Genomic DNA, 17,282 nt, shown 5'->3' on the forward strand with positions numbered 1-17,282 from the left:
ACCAGTAAATCATTTTCTTTAAAAAATGGGCAACAGATGCACATGGTGCAAAGTTCAAAATGTAGGAGAGTGGACATAGCGACAAGTTTCTCCCTCCCTCTCCTGCCCCCCACTGCATAGTCCCCTCGGCAGGGGCAGCCAGTATGGTCAGTTTCTTGTATGTCTGTCCAGAGATAGTCTCTGCATATACAAGCATCATCATAGCTTTTGCCAGTTGTTTGGGCAAAGTGATTTGAATTCGTGGATTTTGCGTGATTGGTATATTGACTGTCCATGTAGACACATGATTTCAAGCATTAAGTAGAGCTGCTGATGTGCTTTTGTCTATATTTCCTTAGGGGAAAAAAATCCCCCCAAAGATGATGAGCCACACATCTGCACTGTCACCAAATGCAAATTCCGTGAAGGGTAAAATTATTATTCAAAAAGTTTTAGAATTAAAATTGTGCGTGGACTTTTTGAGAGTTAACATAAAATATTAAAGTGCAATTTTGTTTTATGTGTTTTCTGTAGTCATCTTATATTTTTTAACCAATTCTTGTCTTTATAACAGGATGTTTTTAATTTTACTTTGTCTAAAGTAAAATTAAAAACTAAGAAGCACTTTGGGACAAATGTATTAATAGTTAGCACCGCTCAGTGTTAAAATTCAAGCAACTAAAAAGACGGAAGCTACGAAACTTAGCAGGGGCTTTACTGAAAACCATGAGGGTGACTGTTCTAAGTTTTCTTAAAACTTGTCTCAGTTGTGTTGTCATATTTTGCTTTAGATTTTAACCTTCAATATTTCTTTAATGTATCTATTATATACATCTCTCTATTTGTATGTCTAATTATATACACAAGAATGCCTTTTACTATCAAAGTTCTGTCCCTAAGGCAGAACAAGCTGTTGTATGTTTAGGAGAGGGGCTGCATGTTAGATTTTGTTTCAGAGCCTGTTTTTATGAGTTATATCAGCTGACCATAGGACAACATGATGAATACATGAATTAAAGTAACATCCATTTTTGAGCCTCCTGTCCTTATCTATAATATATGGTAATGATATCAGTTATCTCAATCCGTGACATCCTCCCTGTGAAGGTGAAGCAATGTATGCGAAAGTGATGAGCTCTAAAGTGCCACAGATGTTCTTTGTTTAGAAAGTTTGCTCTGGCAGTGGCATCGGGATGGATGGGGAGGTGGGGAGAGCTGGAGAGACAGCTGGGAGTTTGTAGCAGAGCTGCTGTGTCGGGGTGGTGGCATGGTGGGGTGGAGAGGAAGGGGTGGGTTTAAAGGCCATATGAAGGAAGAGTCATTGCAAGTTCAGTACCTGGTTGACCGGGGAGGGAGATGGGGGATGTGGGTGGGGAACTGATTAGTGGGTGGAAGGGAAATGCCGTGTGGAGGAGGCTGGGTTGAAGAGGGGGGTGAAGGAGTTGGCTTATGGAGTTTAAGGCTTTGGAACCATTCAGGTGGCCAACTGTCAGAGTCTTGGGACCCAGACATATCCAGGAGATTATCTGGAGCCCAGGGCTTTGACCTGGTCGTTAAGTCTCTGTCACCAGAGTTGGAAAAGGGAAGTAGAGGGTATGGGGGAGGTGGTGGCCAAGAGACTTGCACATCATGAAGCTCGTTCTGTCTAAAGCAGGCGCTGGCATAGGTCAACACGAAATGGACATCTGGGTAGCAGAACGAAAGCACTGAACCGACACAGCCATTTATGATACAGCATTGACTTCTGTGAAGGGAAGGAGTAAATACTTATTTTGAACTGAAGCATGGGGACAGTAGCTGTCAGCATGTCATGTTTCCCCCAGTTGGCATCAGCACGTGGACCTGCAGGGCAGAGGGGAGGAGGTGTGTTTGACACCAGAGCAGCAGGTAGAGCCGCTGCCCAGGTCCCCGGCTGCCTGGGAATAGATTGTGCCTTTCCTTTTTGTTGTTCTCTCATGCAAGGGCAGAAGCGATCATGCTCCTCTGCTCCAGTCCTCTCGCACCGCTCTCCTTGGGCAAGTTCTTGTCTGTGAGTCTGGACGGCCTTGGCCTTTGGTGGTTGAGCTGTAGTTTCAGCTCGTGGGCAGCTGTGTCGGCTCGTGCCCTGGCTCCGGGACTGCCGCGGGCATCCTCCCTGCTTCTCACACTAGCTGCTGTGGACCGTCTGCCAGACACCCCTGGGGGCTGTAAGAGAAGGTCAGAAGGCCCCAGCATTGCTCCTTCCTTCTCCCTTTCCACCCCCTGAACCCCTGGTCTCTTGGAGTTTGGCACCCCAGAGCCAGCTGGACTAGTTCCCGCCCTGCCCAGCCTGGCAGCGCCAGCACCCTGCCGGTCCTGCTCTAGTATTTACCTTTCATTGATAATTGACTCTTAGATAATGGCTCCTGGGAGGTGACATGGCCTAGAGGAGAGAGCCCGGGATTGGGGAACTCAGGAAGGGCTGGGTTGGAATACTGGCTGGACTCCTGCTACTGGGATGACCTTGGGCAAGTTCCTTCACCGGCTTGATCCTTAGTTTCTTGTCTGTACAGTGGGATTATTGGGGCGAAGCCACAGTGTGTGAAGGTACCTAGCAGCGTGCAGCATGTCACGGCTTCTAAACCTCTGTCAGTTTCCTTCCTTCTCGCTCAGGCTGCGCTTTGCCACAACACCAGATTGATGCCAGGAGTTGTGGGCCCTATCTTCGCTTGGCTCCTTGGGGAAGTCACTTCCCCAGCTGAGGAGTCCCCTCTCAGGGGACTGGCGTGGTGTGCAGAGGTGTCCAGGACCTGGAGTGCTGACGTTCTGCGAACCTGCGCGTCTGCAGTTGCGTCTTCTGGTCATTTCTCTGCACTTTCTTACTCTCGCTAGAAGAGGGGAAAGGGAGAAGAGGTCGCATGGGCAAAATTCTCCTTTAACAAGAAATACTCCCGTTTCTAGAAAAAAGGCTTAACATGGGAGGTATGTCACATCTCCGTAGGGCACCTCACCTCCTTCCTTGGTGGTGGAAGAGAATAAACCCTCTCATGGGGAGTCAGCTCCTTCGAGGCCCTTAGTGGCAGAAGAGCTTTTGTGCAAGAAGCAAGGCCCTGGCCGTGTCTTCACGAAACCGTCCGTCATTGCACAGGAGCCTGGCCTGTGCCCTGCATTGTTCCGGACAATGTGGAAATCTGAGCAATGCACAGGCCACTCCTGACTTCCAGACTTTCGATGTGGGACGGCTGCTGCCAGCCGCACAGCGTGGGAATCTCCACTCCCTCTGCCTGCCCCACCCCTGCTCTTCCTTCCTCCCCTGTGCTCCCTGCTGGGGTCGCTCTGTGGGCTGCTGGTGGCCTGGGCCCTTCTCTCGCTGGCTGCTCTGTCTCCAGCGCAGGGTCAGCCAGGCCAGCCAGTGCCTGCCGCAGGGTCCTCCAACCTGGCATCACCTGGGAGCTCTGAAAACCTACAGGGGCCCGGGGTGCCTATCCCACACCCGTTAAAACCCTGGGGATGAACCATGGTTCGTTAAAAATCTCCCCAGGTGATTCCCCTAAGCAGCCTTCCAGAACTTTTTCCTACCAGCCTCTGTCTTGCCTGCAAACCTACTCAGACCCCCTTGTCACGATGCTTTCTGTCACTCTCCCTGTAGCCTATGTCTCAAACTCTGTCCCCAAGTCTTTGTCCCTCTTTTCATTGTGGCTCAGTCCTTTCCTGCCTATTCCACCCTCTTCTGGTTCTTGTCCCACAAGGGCCCTGCCCAGGCCGTGGGAACTGCAAACTGAAGTGACACCCAAGTTGGAACCTGGGCGATGGCGTCCCGGACAAACATTGTTTGCCAATGGTGGACCAGACGGGTACCAGTCTTCCGGCACTTTATGAACTCAGCAGGCTTATTCTGGACTGGTTAGGGAACTTAACCACCATGCAGATAGTGTTTGCATTGAAAATTTGAGGAGTCCCCTATGCAAAGCGGTAAGATTTGCTCATGCCCTCCCTGTGCTTACTATCTGGTAAGAAGAGACCTAAACTCCCAGGAAAACATGCTGCCACACAGAGTCCAGGGCCAGAGTTTGTGCGCTAGACCAGCTGTTTCTCAATATGGGCCTATTGAGGGATCACTTGGGAGCGTTTAAAAAACTTACATGTTCTGACCACATGGCAGGCACTCAATTCTGATTCCGTGTTTCACGTTGGAGAAGGAACCGGTACGTGAATTCAGAGAGAGGGGAGGTCAGAACAGGCTGGAGTCGGTGGGGGAGGCTTCGTGAAGAAGGGGTCCCGAGTTTGTCCTTTCCCTAGAGGAGTCCGGGCCGTGGCCAGGGAGGCCTCGCATGGGCACCCTCCCTAGCTGCTGTTGCTCGGTGTCCCTGCCCTGACACCTGGCCGCCGAGGCCCTCAGCTCAGGCGTGTTGGCACATTCTTCCTTGATCAGGAAGCGTCTGCCTGGGGCTGCTGGCGTGCCACCCTGGCCGCCAGCTGTCACCATTAATCTTCTAGGTCCAGTAATTGGGGTGGACACCGAGCATCACTTTGAATCAAGCTTCAGAGATCCCCGCGCTGTTTACTCCTGTGTCATCCATTTCCCCCTGGGTGGGGAGGAAGATGGGGGGGAAAATCGGCCTTTTCAGACATTTGTCATATTTCCCTGGCTTCTCGGGGTGGAGAGGAGGAGGTAGATTTGAGCCCAGGAGCAGACCCCTGGGGTAGCTGGGCCTGCATGGCTGCTGCTCTGTCTTCCTCTCTGCACAGGGCGGGAGGCTGGGACTGAGGGTGGGCGGCCCTGCAGGGGCGGGTGGGGCCTGAAGTAGTTGCAGTCCCTTCGGCTCCTGTCATTGGAAGGGGGTTAGTGTCCGCATGGCTCCCCGAATCCCACGTCCTCACTCCTAATTCAGGACTGGGCTCTGGAGGCCTCGGGCTGTGGTTTAGGGTGAGGGGAGAGAGTTTTGCGAGGGCAGCTCTGAGACTTGGCATTTGCATCTTGTAATTAGCGTTGCGGGAGGGGGCCGGGAACTGCCACCCGCCAGGCGCCAGGCTCGCTCCACGCATTTCCGCGGAATTCTCCCAACCGCCCTACCAACAGGGCTTTATTATCTCCATTTTATAGGTGAAGAAGCTTGCCTGCGGTCACAGAGCATTAATGTCACAGCTAGAATTCCAGCAGCTCAAGCTTTTAAATTACAGCGTGCTGCTTCTAGGCCATCGGCGGGGAAGTCAGGAGACTTGAGCTTTGGTTCAGGGTGTGCCACCAATTGTGTGACCTTGGACGAATCCCCTCACTCACACATCACTTTCCTCAACTGCGAAATGGGGTGGAGGGTGGTGGCAGATGCTCAGTCCCCAGCAGAGGCCTGTGTCTCCCCATGTCCCCGCAGCCCTTGGCTCCAGTGAGGCCATGCAGAGGGGTCTCCGGCAGCCCAAGCCTGAGCAGAGCTGAGTCAGTGCCCGGGGTGGCTCGTGCTGCCCTCGGGGACAGCGTCGGTCACTCCTGTGCCTTCTGGGGACCGGGGGCTCCTCCTCGGACTCTGACTTTGGGGCCGCAGGCTTGTTTCTCCCCGCCCAGTGGAGGTTTCCTAAGAAAATAAAAAAGCAGTCACTGTGTCGTTGAGAACATTGTGTGAGTAAAAGTATAAATCAGGTCATCCGCGGTTCAGATGCTAATCTGGCTACTCAAAGGCGGCGTTTCAGGGAGGCAGGTGGAGTGCAGAGAGAGTCCCTTCTCATCTCCCACTCTAACATCCTGGGGTTCTGCGGATCCTTCTTTTGTGGTATTATCCGTGGATCCACTTTCTTGCTTGGATTTGCTTCAAATAATGCCTGTTTATTTAGATAACTGGGGCTAGGAGGACTCTTCCCTGTCATCTGAGACATTTCTTAAGGCCATCTCCTGGAATATAACGGGTCATTTCTCTGCTAATCTTTGGGTAAATTAACTAAATTCTCTCTATCCAAGATCCACCTTCTTTTAATTGCCTTGAGATGAGTCCAGGTGCTGGGGAGCTTCAAAGGTTTTTCCTTGAGGCTTTTGGCAACGGTTTAAGAGGTCACCAGGAGCTAGGAAAAGAGTCCCAGGTTCTTGAGGGAGTGGATTTTCCAAGGTAGACATAGGAACTCCAGAGCTGTGATTTCTAATCTTGACCGTTCCTTTGGTATGTGACCGTCCCTGTGTCTTCATTGCGTCATCCCTGACAATGGAGAAATTAGGAGGCTAAGGAGCTTATGGCCAGGTGGACTCTGGTGCCTGTGAGTTGCTTGCTGTTTTCATAGTACATACTTGTGTTCCATTGTGTACAGACATCGTTTCGTTTGCTACTCACAACAGTCCTGTGAAGTAGGCTGAACAGATCTATTTCTTTTATTTCTATACTGTGTGGGTTTGTACCCTATGTATTATGAAAAGAATTTTGAAGTGGCTTAAAACAGGACAAAGCGAATGAGATCTCAGCGCAGAAAACATGTAATAACCGACACTTGTTGAGAGTCTTCTATGCACCAGGGACAATTCCAAGTGCTCTTAAATGTATTAGCTCATCTTTACACCTGTCTGATGAGGTAGGTACTATTATTATCCCTATTTTTGCAGAAGAGAAAACGGAGGCTCAGTGTTACTGACAGTGGGGCACAGACTTTAGCCACTGTACTCGAACACCTCTCTGTAGCAAATGAGGCTAGAGGTAATGTTAATGTCACAGGCTCCCATCGGGAATCGGGAATTGTTTTCCAGGAATTATTATCACTGTTTTACGGGTGAGGGTTCTGAGCTAAAGAGTGGTTAAGGACTTGCTCAAGGTGGCCAGGCTGGAAAATGGTCTAAACAGAGCGGGGGGCTTGGGCTTCTGTCTCTTGGTGCTGTTCCACAGCCTCGCGTGGCATCCTTCTCAAAGTGAAATACGTGTGTCTTTCAGAACCTGGCACTTGGGGCAGGAGCAGTCGGATCTTTGCAGCTGACCTACATCTCGAAGGTAATGTTGGCCTGGAACTCTGGGAATTCACGTTCTCTAAGTAGGTTCAGTATCTAAACAAGAGGGAGTGTCAAATCCTTTGGGCATTACTATTTGGGGACGGTGCATGGGATTAAAATGCTCCCTTTTCCCCAGATGTCGCTCGTGGAGGCCTTGAGCCGACTGGGTGGCTTTAGGGGTGGTCATGCGAGCTCTCGCAGGGTGGGCTGCAGCCTCGCACGCCCTGGACAGTCAGGCGGTAACGCTCCCAGCTCCTGCGGAGGAGGTGGAGGTGGTGGCTGAGCTGGAGGTAGGGGTGGGATGTGACCTTTTTTGTAACTGGGACAAAAAAGAATACAAAAGCAACCCCAAATCCAGTAACTAGGAAGGATTCTCCCAGAGGGCGCAGCTAAACAGAGACAGCTCCGGAAGTGTCGGGCTTCACTGGAATTTTTATAAATCACCTGGCAGATTCCGACAGAGGGAAGGCTAAGAATGCCCAGAGAAGCTGCTCAGATGTGCCAGGAAGACGTTCAGCTGCCAGATGACAGCTGGAGAGCCTGGCAGTGGCCACCAAGCTGCCCCCTAGTCCAGTTTGCACAGAGCGGAATGAGCTGAGAGCCGGGGTTGGGGGCCACTGAACCATGCCCACCTGCAACTGCTGAAGTCAGCGTCTTTCAGCAGCCCCTCCCTGGGGCAGGCACCAGCGCTGACCCGTGATGCGATGCGGCAGTGATGCAAAGGCTGGGGCTTTAGAGCCTCCCAGGAGGAGGAACTCTTTGTACAGGGAGGAGAGCCAGGTGGCAGGGAGCCAGCGCTGAGCTTTCAGAAGTGCTGCCTCCCCACACACTCTGGCTTCAGGCTTCCTGGGGGCCTCTGGTGCCTTGCCCACCCTGTCCCGCCCTCGGGGGCTTGAGCTGAGTGGCTGCTGTCTCCCTCTTGTAACAACCAAGCTCTGGGAGCCCTCCACCTCCGAGGCCAGGAGATGAGCCTGGCGGGGGCCCTGGGGCCTCAGGAGGAGAGCCCACCTAGCGGGAGCTGCAGGCAGGGTCTGGCAGACACGAAGGCAGATGCCAGGCAGGGCAGCGTCGGGGTGGATTAGAGAGGGCAGATAATGACCTCAGGGGAGGGGGAAGGGCCTTTCAAAGTGCAGCTTTGCTAGCACAGCTGCGGGCAGTTTGTGGCGAGCCGTGGGCCCTGTGGCTGCCTCCCCAGCCCAGCCCGGCCTGGGGCCTGGGACTGGCCTTCCCTCCCTCTCCCATCCCCATCTTGCCGAGAGCTTATGAGGTCATTTCTCCAGGAGGTTTGGGGAAAGAGAATTGAGAGAGTGGGGGAGCAGAGCACCTCGTGATAGTAAATGGAAACTGAAACCATCTCCTGTTTGAAAGGGTTTGGGAGGACTTTTTTTTTTTTTTGCTAGGGGAAGACTGAATACGATCTCCGGCTGAATCACAATTTGCAAATGCAGCTCAAATGAGGGCTTTTAGAATCCTCAGCTTTGGAGGCTGCCTGGTTCAGAAAAGACCACCTGCCTTTTAGCCCTTCCTGAGAGAGGCAGGCCTGGAGGGGTGTTTTCTGTGTGCGTGCAAAACCCACAGCTGCCACCGGGTCGGGTTACAAGAGCCAAGAGCCTTTAACTCCTGCCTGACTCGATGCTAGCCGGAGAGCAGGGATTTTCCCAGAAGGACGTTTCTCCGCGGTGCTGGTAGCCGACCCGGCAGTCCGTGTTGTTTCTTGGTAACCTTTAGGTATTCCCTCCCGGAGGAAAGCACCTGCCGCCGCCTCCTGCCGTCGTGTCGGGCGGCCTGGCCAGCCGGTGCCTGCCGTGGCCTCTGCTCAGGGCGCGCCGCCCCCGCCCCCAGCCCCCCGGCCTCTCCTGAGAGCCCTTTTTGGGAAGATGGGACCAGTGTGTGGTCCCTCGGAGAGGCAGAAATGAACGTGCTTGATCCGAAGTCATCCAAGGCATCCACGGCAGCAGGATGAGTTCTTGGGCAAACTAGAAAATAATTGAAGGGGCCCTTTGGCCCCAGCCACCCCCACCTTCTGCCTGATGATCCTTTTCTTCCGTTCCAGCCACCTCTGCACAGCCAACCCCACTGTCCCACCCCAGCTGTGTCCCATTTTGTCAGAGCCTTGCCCTCCACTACCTATGGGGAGGAATTTCCTAGAACAGTAATTCTTAACTTTTTTTGTGTGGGGGTTATGGATCCTTTTGAGTGTCTGATGGAAAGCGTGGACTCATTTTCCAGGTGAATGTATAGATGTGTGTACACACCCTGACTTTGCCTATAATTTCAGGGGGCTCAGTGACCCCCTGAAGCTGGTCCAGAGACCCCACTTTAGAACCCTTTCACTCATCGCTCATCCAGGTGGCTGCTGTTCCCCTGCTCCCGATGCCACCTCATGGGGCCAGGTCACCCAGACACGGGGCCAGAGCTGCACCAAACCTACGAGACCTTGCTGTGCTGCCGCCAGAGGGGCCCTAGCTCCCCTTCCGGCCGAGGGCAGACAGGGTGGGGCCAGCCCTAGCCATGCCCAGCCGCTGACGAGCTGCTGCTCCTGTGGTCTGCGTTTGATCTGACAAGAGCAAGTTCCTGTTGTGCCGTGGAGCAGTCCTGTCTGCGTCACCCCACGGGGGACGGTGCCCACCCCCTCCTCACACCCCCAACCTCCATTCACTGCTGGGGGTGTCCGTGGGACCCGCCAGTCACCCACTGTGGTGCAGCTGCTCAGCTGTGGCCACCTCGGGGGTGCAGGTGGCTGCGCTTCGGTGGCCTCACTGGGGTCAGGCTGTCAGGTGTCCACAGCCATCTGCAGCCACACTTCTCCCTGCGGATCTTCTCTGTTCTGTCACCATGTCCGATCACCAACACAGTGGGTGGGCTAGAGTGGGATCATTCCCCCCAGCGGGCGGGAGTTCCTCCTCCGCAGGGACTGGGTGGCAGGGAGAGGCCAAAGCCACATTTCCGTGATAAGTGAGACTCTCCCTCGGCCCGTCTCTCTGTAGGGCACAGCAGCAGGTGGGTATAATTTCATGCTCCTCTTTCTGCATTCTGTGACTGCAAGATGGGGACTCGTCTTTTTACTCTGGCTTTGCTAACTGGGAGGCTGACCGGAGACATGGAGGGTCTTACCGCTGCCATGCAGCCCATCGGGGCAGAACTGGAACCGATCCGTTGATTCAGCAGTGAGTGGCTTTGCCACGTCACCTCTCCGTGCCAAGCCACGGGGCATGAGGCAGGTTTAGGTGGACGTGGTGCCCCCACACGTACCTGATGACTGAGAACGGGAGAAGGGCGTGGACTCAAACTCGAAGCCAGACCGTCGCTTTGAAGGCGCCAGCTCCCACCCTGGGCGCAGGGGTAGCATCTCACGGGGTAGCCGGCTAGGAAGTGGGGGCCGATGCAGAGCATTTGTAATCCAGACAGAGATTAAACTGTCAGCCAGGGCTGCCCTCTCTAGTCAGTGGTGACCGTGAATTTTTCAGACAGGGCAATTCTATTAATAATAGAATGAATATTCTAATATTAAGCCGGAGAGGGTCTTGGAGTACAGAACGAGAAAATGCGTCACTGAGACCACATCAGCTACAAGCAGGACAGAAAGGCACACACTGTGGTTCAGGCTGCATTCAGGGGTCAGAAACGCAGGAAAACGAGAGCAAGGGGGCCCGGACCGTGATGTTACAGACCGACGTGTCCTGTGGCCTGTAAGTCTAGACATGACTGAATGTGGGAATCTGCCCTCAGGATGTGTGGGTTTCCCTTTGCTTAAATCCTCATGTTTTTCAGGACTTTTTTCGGTCCCATGACCGCTACCTCACATCATGGTAAACATACCAAAATGCAGCCATAGCCCTCATTAAATATAATTGTTTGGCTATAAAATATTTGAAAGGATTTTAATCATTTTACTTTTGGAAGGACTCGGTGATGAGTAACTCATCTAATTTATTTTGGGTTCTAATTTCTGGGCAATCCTCTAGCAGACACACAGAGATTCTTGTGAACTAAGAAAATCTAAGCTAATTATTTGCAAATGTAATGAAGTTTTTTTTGCATGCTTCATTGAAAAATTAATGAAGTTGACTTAATGTGATGGCTCGTACACATTTAGATACTTGTCAGTGAGATTGATATCATGCTGTTGTGCAGACATTGAATTAGATATTTGTTAACATTGGCTATGCCATCTTTGTTTTGTGTGTTGGAGGCCAAGCAATTTTTCTGGGTCTCGTACGTTTTTGCAGGCCCCGAGAAGCTCATGGGTCCTCAGCATTTTGCCCATAGTTCGTAGTGACATTGTTATCCCTTATTTGATAGAACAGGAAATAATGGAGGTCACATAGCTGGGGCACCTGTCATTTGAGACTGTCTCCAAAGCCCAGGGTGGAGCTTCTTTTGATCTTTTATAAGGTGCTACCTCAGTTCCCATTTGAGTATTTGGAGTGATACTAGTTTTGCTTAAGGAATCTGGGCAGTTGTTTAAGAAGAACTTACAGCCAAGAGCCAGAACCTAGACAGACTGGTGGGTCAGTCCCTGTTAGACCCGAGCAGCTGTGAGCCATGAAGTGACTTTAATTTTGACTCCAGATTTGCTTCAGCTCCTGTCTTCTAAACCGCCTCCCATGCAAGCAGCGAGCACTGCGGCCCTGAGTGAGGACAAGTAGAAGAATGCCCTCGGCTAAAAAGGGGATGGAGGGAATGATATGTCCAGGACACGATTATGACAGTATGTGGAGAGTCCCAGCCTGGGTCCATGGGAAGGTGGATACCTCCTTAGAGACCTCAGGTATAGGGGTGGAGGCCTGCCCTGGGGAGGGTCGGCTGCATCAAGGATAGTCACCTGGTATTTGCATGTGATGGAATATGAGGGGCTGTCTCTATTCTTTCAGTGTGATTGAACTTGAATGATGTGGGCTCACATATGCAGACACTCAGGAATGTGCGTGCAAGGGGTAGGATTGCAAAAACCAGTTGAAATAAAGCAACAGGAGGTATAAAAATACTTCCACTTCCTCATGCCCTTCCCTTAAATACACAGGTACGCTCTCTGAGTCCATCAGCCCCTCTCTGGCCATGTGGAAAGTGCCTGTTTTCATGGTTGAGTGGTCAGGGTAGAGGTAAAGACAATTGGTCTGTGTCTAAATGCGGCCAGTGGTGCGACGCCACCTCTTTCTGTGTGCTCGGACCGGAATCGATGTTTGTCGCAATACCACCTTCACCTGGGAGAACTGCTTAGGGAGAGGTCGGTGGTTGAAAGAAGAGAGAGGAGTGGAACCCTGAGGGTGTGAATTAGGCCAGGACAGCTTCAAGAACTCAAGCGAATGGGCTGGAAAAAATCAAACAACCCCATTAAAAATGGGCAAAAGACATGAACAGAAACTTTTCAAAAGAAGATAGACTAATGGCCAAAAAACATGAAAAAATGCTCAACATCATTAATCATAAGGGAAACGTTAACATTGACTGCCACACTCAGAAAAGAAAAAATTCCTTGGGGTCATCAGAGAAATGCAAATCAAAACCACAATGAGATATCGCTTAACTCCAGTGAGAATGGCTTTTATCAAAAAGTCCCAAAGCAACAAATGTTGGCATGGATGCAGAGAGATAAGAACACTCATACACTGCTGGTGGGACTGCAAACTAGTGCAACCGCTGTGGAAAGCAATATGGAGATACCTCGGAGAACTAATAGGACTCAATGGCTTTTGAAAGTGTTTCTTGCAAAGACAAAAGTTAACACAGACATTAAGAAAGTGCTTATCTCTGAGGGGTGGGGACTCTATCAGGGAGGGGCATAGAGAGGGCTTCTAAGAAATAGGAATGATAATGGCTGTTTCTTAATCTGGACGATGAGTTCAGGGTTTTCACTTTATTATTATTTTTAAATGTACACATAAGTTTGATATACTCTTTTTATGTATGAAAACTTTCACAATAAGAAATTTGCAACACTGTTAGAAACATACTTATGTTTCTTTTATTTTTTATTTGATTTAGGTGAGCATAGCTACCCCAAAGCAGAAACCAAAAACTCCATTTTGCTTTGGTAAGTACTGAGCCAGGGAACGGGTTTTCTTAACACTCGTACAGCAACTTCCTCTTTTGCGTGGAGACAGTCCTGTGATCACATGTGACTGTGTCCTGTGCGTATGAGTGACTTCAATCACAGGGATGTTCCTGGGTGTCAGGTGATATCACTTTCCTTGGTCTCGCTGCAAAGATTGTTAATAACATTAGCACAGAGGTATAAGCACCAGTAACATTTCAGTTTTCTTTTTCTTTTGGTTTTAATTTGTTTTTTTAATTGACAATAATTGTACATTTTCATGGGTACGTAATGTGTAGTGTCATTAGCTTATCCATCATCTCAAATATTTATCTCTTTTCTGGTTTTAATTTCATTTGTTTAAATTGGTAAATAACAATTATACATACACATTTCAGTTTTCTCAAGGTGGGTGCAAAATGTCTCCCAGGAGTTTCTGGGAACCTTCATCTTAGAGCTGAGTAATGGGCGTGCCCAGAAGGGTGGAGACTCAGAGGAGGCCGTGTCAGGAAGGGGAGAACAGAAAGGAGGGAACGTTCTGTTGAGCGTCTCACTGTTGCCCAAAGAGCGACCGTTTTGAGGGATGATGTAGGAAGCAGAGCCACTCGGTGGGTGCCCCACATCAGGGAATCGTTGTAAATTCAATGAATGGGTCATTGAGTAGTTATTTGGCTCCCACTGTGTTCTCAGAACCGTCCTAGGTGCTAAGAGCAAATGCTCACAAGTAGCTTCTGTTGCGCACCTAGTGTGGTTCTGAATGAAACCTTCACGAAGGCAGGGACATTCCTCTGCTTTGTCCTGTGGCGTCCTGAGCACTTACACGGGTTCCTGGTGCATCGTGGGTGCCCAGTAGATGTTTGTTGAATGAATGAAAGAACTGATGAATTCTGTGTCTACCCCACGAAGCCCACCTCCTACGGCTGCGGCTGACGCAGGCATATAACAGTCTCTTGAGCTGCTCTCTCTCCCCACTTCGATGGGTTCAAACGTCTTTGATGCTGTCGTTCTTCCATTTCTTTCAACCGTGATGGCCAAGCTCAAAAGTGACTCTCAGATTTTGTGGTCATCACATCTGAAAAAAATATTATAATAATAAACCTAGAAGTATAGTGTTGACCCAGTGGGGTGCTCAGAGGAAAGAGCAGGCTGACAGTGAGGCGAGGTCACGGATTCCATCTCAGGCAAGCCTCGTTCTGTTTCCCTGCCACAGACAAGGCTCCCGATCCAGGCCAGTCCCTAGCCCGTTTCCCAAGGCTCCCGATCCAGGCCAGTCGTGCCTGTGGGACAAAGCCCTGCATGCCGGCACGCCTGTGACTCGAGTCAGGTGTCGTTCTTGTGGCCAATGGGCTCATCCTCGTTTCTACGGGTGGGAGGGAGAGCGCGCAGGTGTGACCTGCTGCTTCCTAGATGTCCACCCAGGTGACTTGGCATCGTGGGAAATTCCTTGATCTGCATCGTGGGTCCGTCTGTCTTGCCACCTCTGTGGGCCCTTGTTGGGTCATTCGCATTCTGACCTGAGCATCTCCCCTTCTCCTCCGTGACTTTTGCAGTGATCAATGCCCTGTCTCAGAGATATTTCCTTCAAGCCAACGACCAGAAAGACCTGAAGGACTGGGTCGAAGCCCTGAACCAAGCCAGCAAGATCACGGTACGTACGGTCTCTCCTCCTTTCATGTGTTTGGAGTTGGGGAAAAGCTCCGACGGCAGCGGGGACCTTCCCAGGGGCCTGGCGCACACCCGGTTCTCCTCGGCCTCTTCCCGAACCTGGGCTGCCCGACCACGAGGTGAACCCGGAGTTTGAGTTTGAACCAAGTTCAAGGGGAAGTTTCTGGAGCGTCCCCTTCGTGCTTCCTGGGAGGGCGCCGGGGCAGTCATGGCTTGGGTGATTCTGGGCCGTGAGTCAGAGCGTGGGAGGACTGGAAAATGGATTGCTGGCTGGAGGGGAAAAGCTTGTGAGGGGGCAGTCAGCACTGGTTCCTGGACACTCTTCTTGCTTTTGGAGCTGCTTGAAGGGTCCGTCCGAACCGGCCACCGACCTGGCCAGGAACTGTCCTGGGAGGACTCTCGTTTTCCTTGACTCGGCTGATGAAGAATTCCTTCCCTCTTCCTTAGCCTAGACATACAGAAATACACAAAAAGAAAGGGGAAAGGATAAGAAGGAAGGAGAAGGAAAACTGTATGTTTTAGAATAAAGCCGACCTTTCATCAGTGAGGCAGGCAGACTCTTGGCTTATGGGCCATGGTTTGGACGCCGAAAAGTTTGAGTTTCTGTGTTACACAGCCAGAAACGCTCACATTTGAGGGACTTCTAGTAACAACAGCTCTGTACTGGGCTAAATCATTCTCCCAGATACCTCAGAGTTCCTGTGAATAAAGGAATAGAAATCTGCTTACCTATCGAGCGTTTGTGTTTCTTCACCCACACCGAGTACAGTTGAGTCATCTCAGCAGTTCTGCTTGTTGGCTTGTTATTCTGATAAACCTTGATAAACCTGTGAAAAGAAAGCGCCACGGCAGGCAGCAGGAAGCAAGGTTGTTGCTAGCGGGCTCACTCGTGCCACCCTGTGTGCTTGGGTGCTGGTTTTAGTAAAGGTTTCGTCATTCATGTTGGGGGTCCTCACCTTTTAGCATCCTGTACAATTTGATGTTTCTTTCTGTGTCAATACTTGATTATTATTATTATTATTATTTTTTGAGACCGAGTCTCACTCTGTTGCCCAGGCCAGAGTGCCGTGGCGTCATCATAGCTCACTGCAGCCTCAAACTCCCGGGCTCAAGCGATCCTCCTGCCTCAGCCTCCTGAGTAGCTGGGACTACAGGCCTGTGCCACCACGCCTGGCCAATTTTTCTATTTTTTGTAGCGATGGGGTGTCGCTCTTGCTCAGGCTGGTCTCAAACTCCTGAGCTCAAGCGATCCTCCCATCTCAGCCTCCCAGAGTGCTAAGATTACAGGCGTGAGCCACTGTGCCTGGCCTGAGTCCTTATTTTTGAAGCAAATATTAGACATATAGTATTTAAAGAATTGGGTTCTCTCAGAATATGAGTGTTCATGTATTAGTGTCCTAGGGCTGTCGTAACAAACTGGGAGGCTTAAAACAATGGAAATTTGTTCTGGAGACTAGAAGTCAGAAATCACAGTGTCAGCAGGGCCCCAGGGCGGAGTCCCTCCCTGCCTTCCTGCATTCCTTGCCGTTCCGTGGCTGGTTCCGTGGCTGGTAGCTGCATTGCTCCGCCTCTGCCTGTTACCCTAGGGCCTTCTGCCCTGCATGGCTGTGTGTCCTGTCCTCTTACAAGGACATCGGTCATTGGACTTAGGACCCACCCTAAACTAGTATGACCTCATCTTAATTTCACTGATTACATCTGCAAAGACCCTATTGCCAAGTAAGGTCCCCTTCTGGGGTGATAGGTGGACAGTTTTGGGGGGACATTATTCCGCTCACTGCATTTCTTAAAAAGGTCGAACACGAAGCAGTAAAAGTAAAGCTCGGCTCTCCCCTAAGCTGGGTGGTTCTCACGGCGGGCTGGCGACGCCCGGAGTGGGGGTGGGGACAAAGGTGAGCCTTGACAGTTTCATGTCACGTCGCAGGTGAGGCCCACGGGGATCTCCCTCGTCAAAGAACTCTCCGTAGGTGAGGGCACACTTAACCGTGGCCTCTGGGACACGGACAGACCAAAGGAGCGACCTTGTTTTCAAGCTGTGCAGCTTCCTGACGGTTGAGTTTGTCCTCCGTGGGCTGACGTAGAGTCTTGGGAGGGAGCAGCAGCTTTGGACAGGCCCTGCTTGGGTTGTCAGAAGCAGCGCGTGGTACAGGAACATAGGCGGGGACTACCGGTGGTCCTTGGGGTGGGCTGACGAGATTCTTAGAGGAAACACAAAAGCCAAGCTTCTGTGAGTCCTTCCTGGCCACAAGGAACTCCAAAAATTACTTCCCTCTTCGTTTGCTAGATTTCAGGAATTCATTTAGGTCATTTGGGGGAAATTTCTGCTGTTCCATGGTAATTGTATCACTAAATACCCCAGCAAAAAATCAACATCCCGGAAACATTTGGTCACGTAATAGCAAAACTCATAAAAAGTTAGAAAGGATGGCTTAGGTAGGTAGTGATATTTAGATATTTAGAATCAGGCAGTCCTAGGGGCAGATGACTTAATTGTAATAGCTTGAGTTGACCTCATCTGTAAAATGGAGAAAATCGTGTCTACTTGACAAGATTGCTCGAAGAGTAGAGGTAAGGCAGCAAGGAGCTCAGTACGTCGCCGGGAATGCATGGGGCCCGAGGAGATGGTGACCGCTGTCATCGTTCAGCCGGCCAGAAGGAAGGGAGAAGGTGGGATTTCTAGCCTGACTT

General features: G+C 51.0%; 1 protein-coding gene across 1 annotated transcript in view; it reads left to right on the top strand.

Moving 5' to 3' along the window:
• PLEKHA2 (pleckstrin homology domain containing A2) overlaps nucleotides 1–17,282 on the top strand; it is a 54,960-nt gene that overhangs the window by 19,697 nt on the left and 17,981 nt on the right. The window contains exons 3-5 of the mRNA XM_069485282.1: nucleotides 6,840–6,896; nucleotides 12,881–12,929; nucleotides 14,480–14,577. Of these exons, the coding sequence (XP_069341383.1) occupies nucleotides 6,840–6,896; nucleotides 12,881–12,929; nucleotides 14,480–14,577 (204 nt within the window). The remainder of the gene's footprint in view (nucleotides 1–6,839; nucleotides 6,897–12,880; nucleotides 12,930–14,479; nucleotides 14,578–17,282) is intronic.

The sequence above is a fragment of the Eulemur rufifrons genome, chromosome 12, assembly GCF_041146395.1.
Source record: "Eulemur rufifrons isolate Redbay chromosome 12, OSU_ERuf_1, whole genome shotgun sequence".
Classification (NCBI taxonomy): domain Eukaryota; kingdom Metazoa; phylum Chordata; class Mammalia; order Primates; family Lemuridae; genus Eulemur; species Eulemur rufifrons.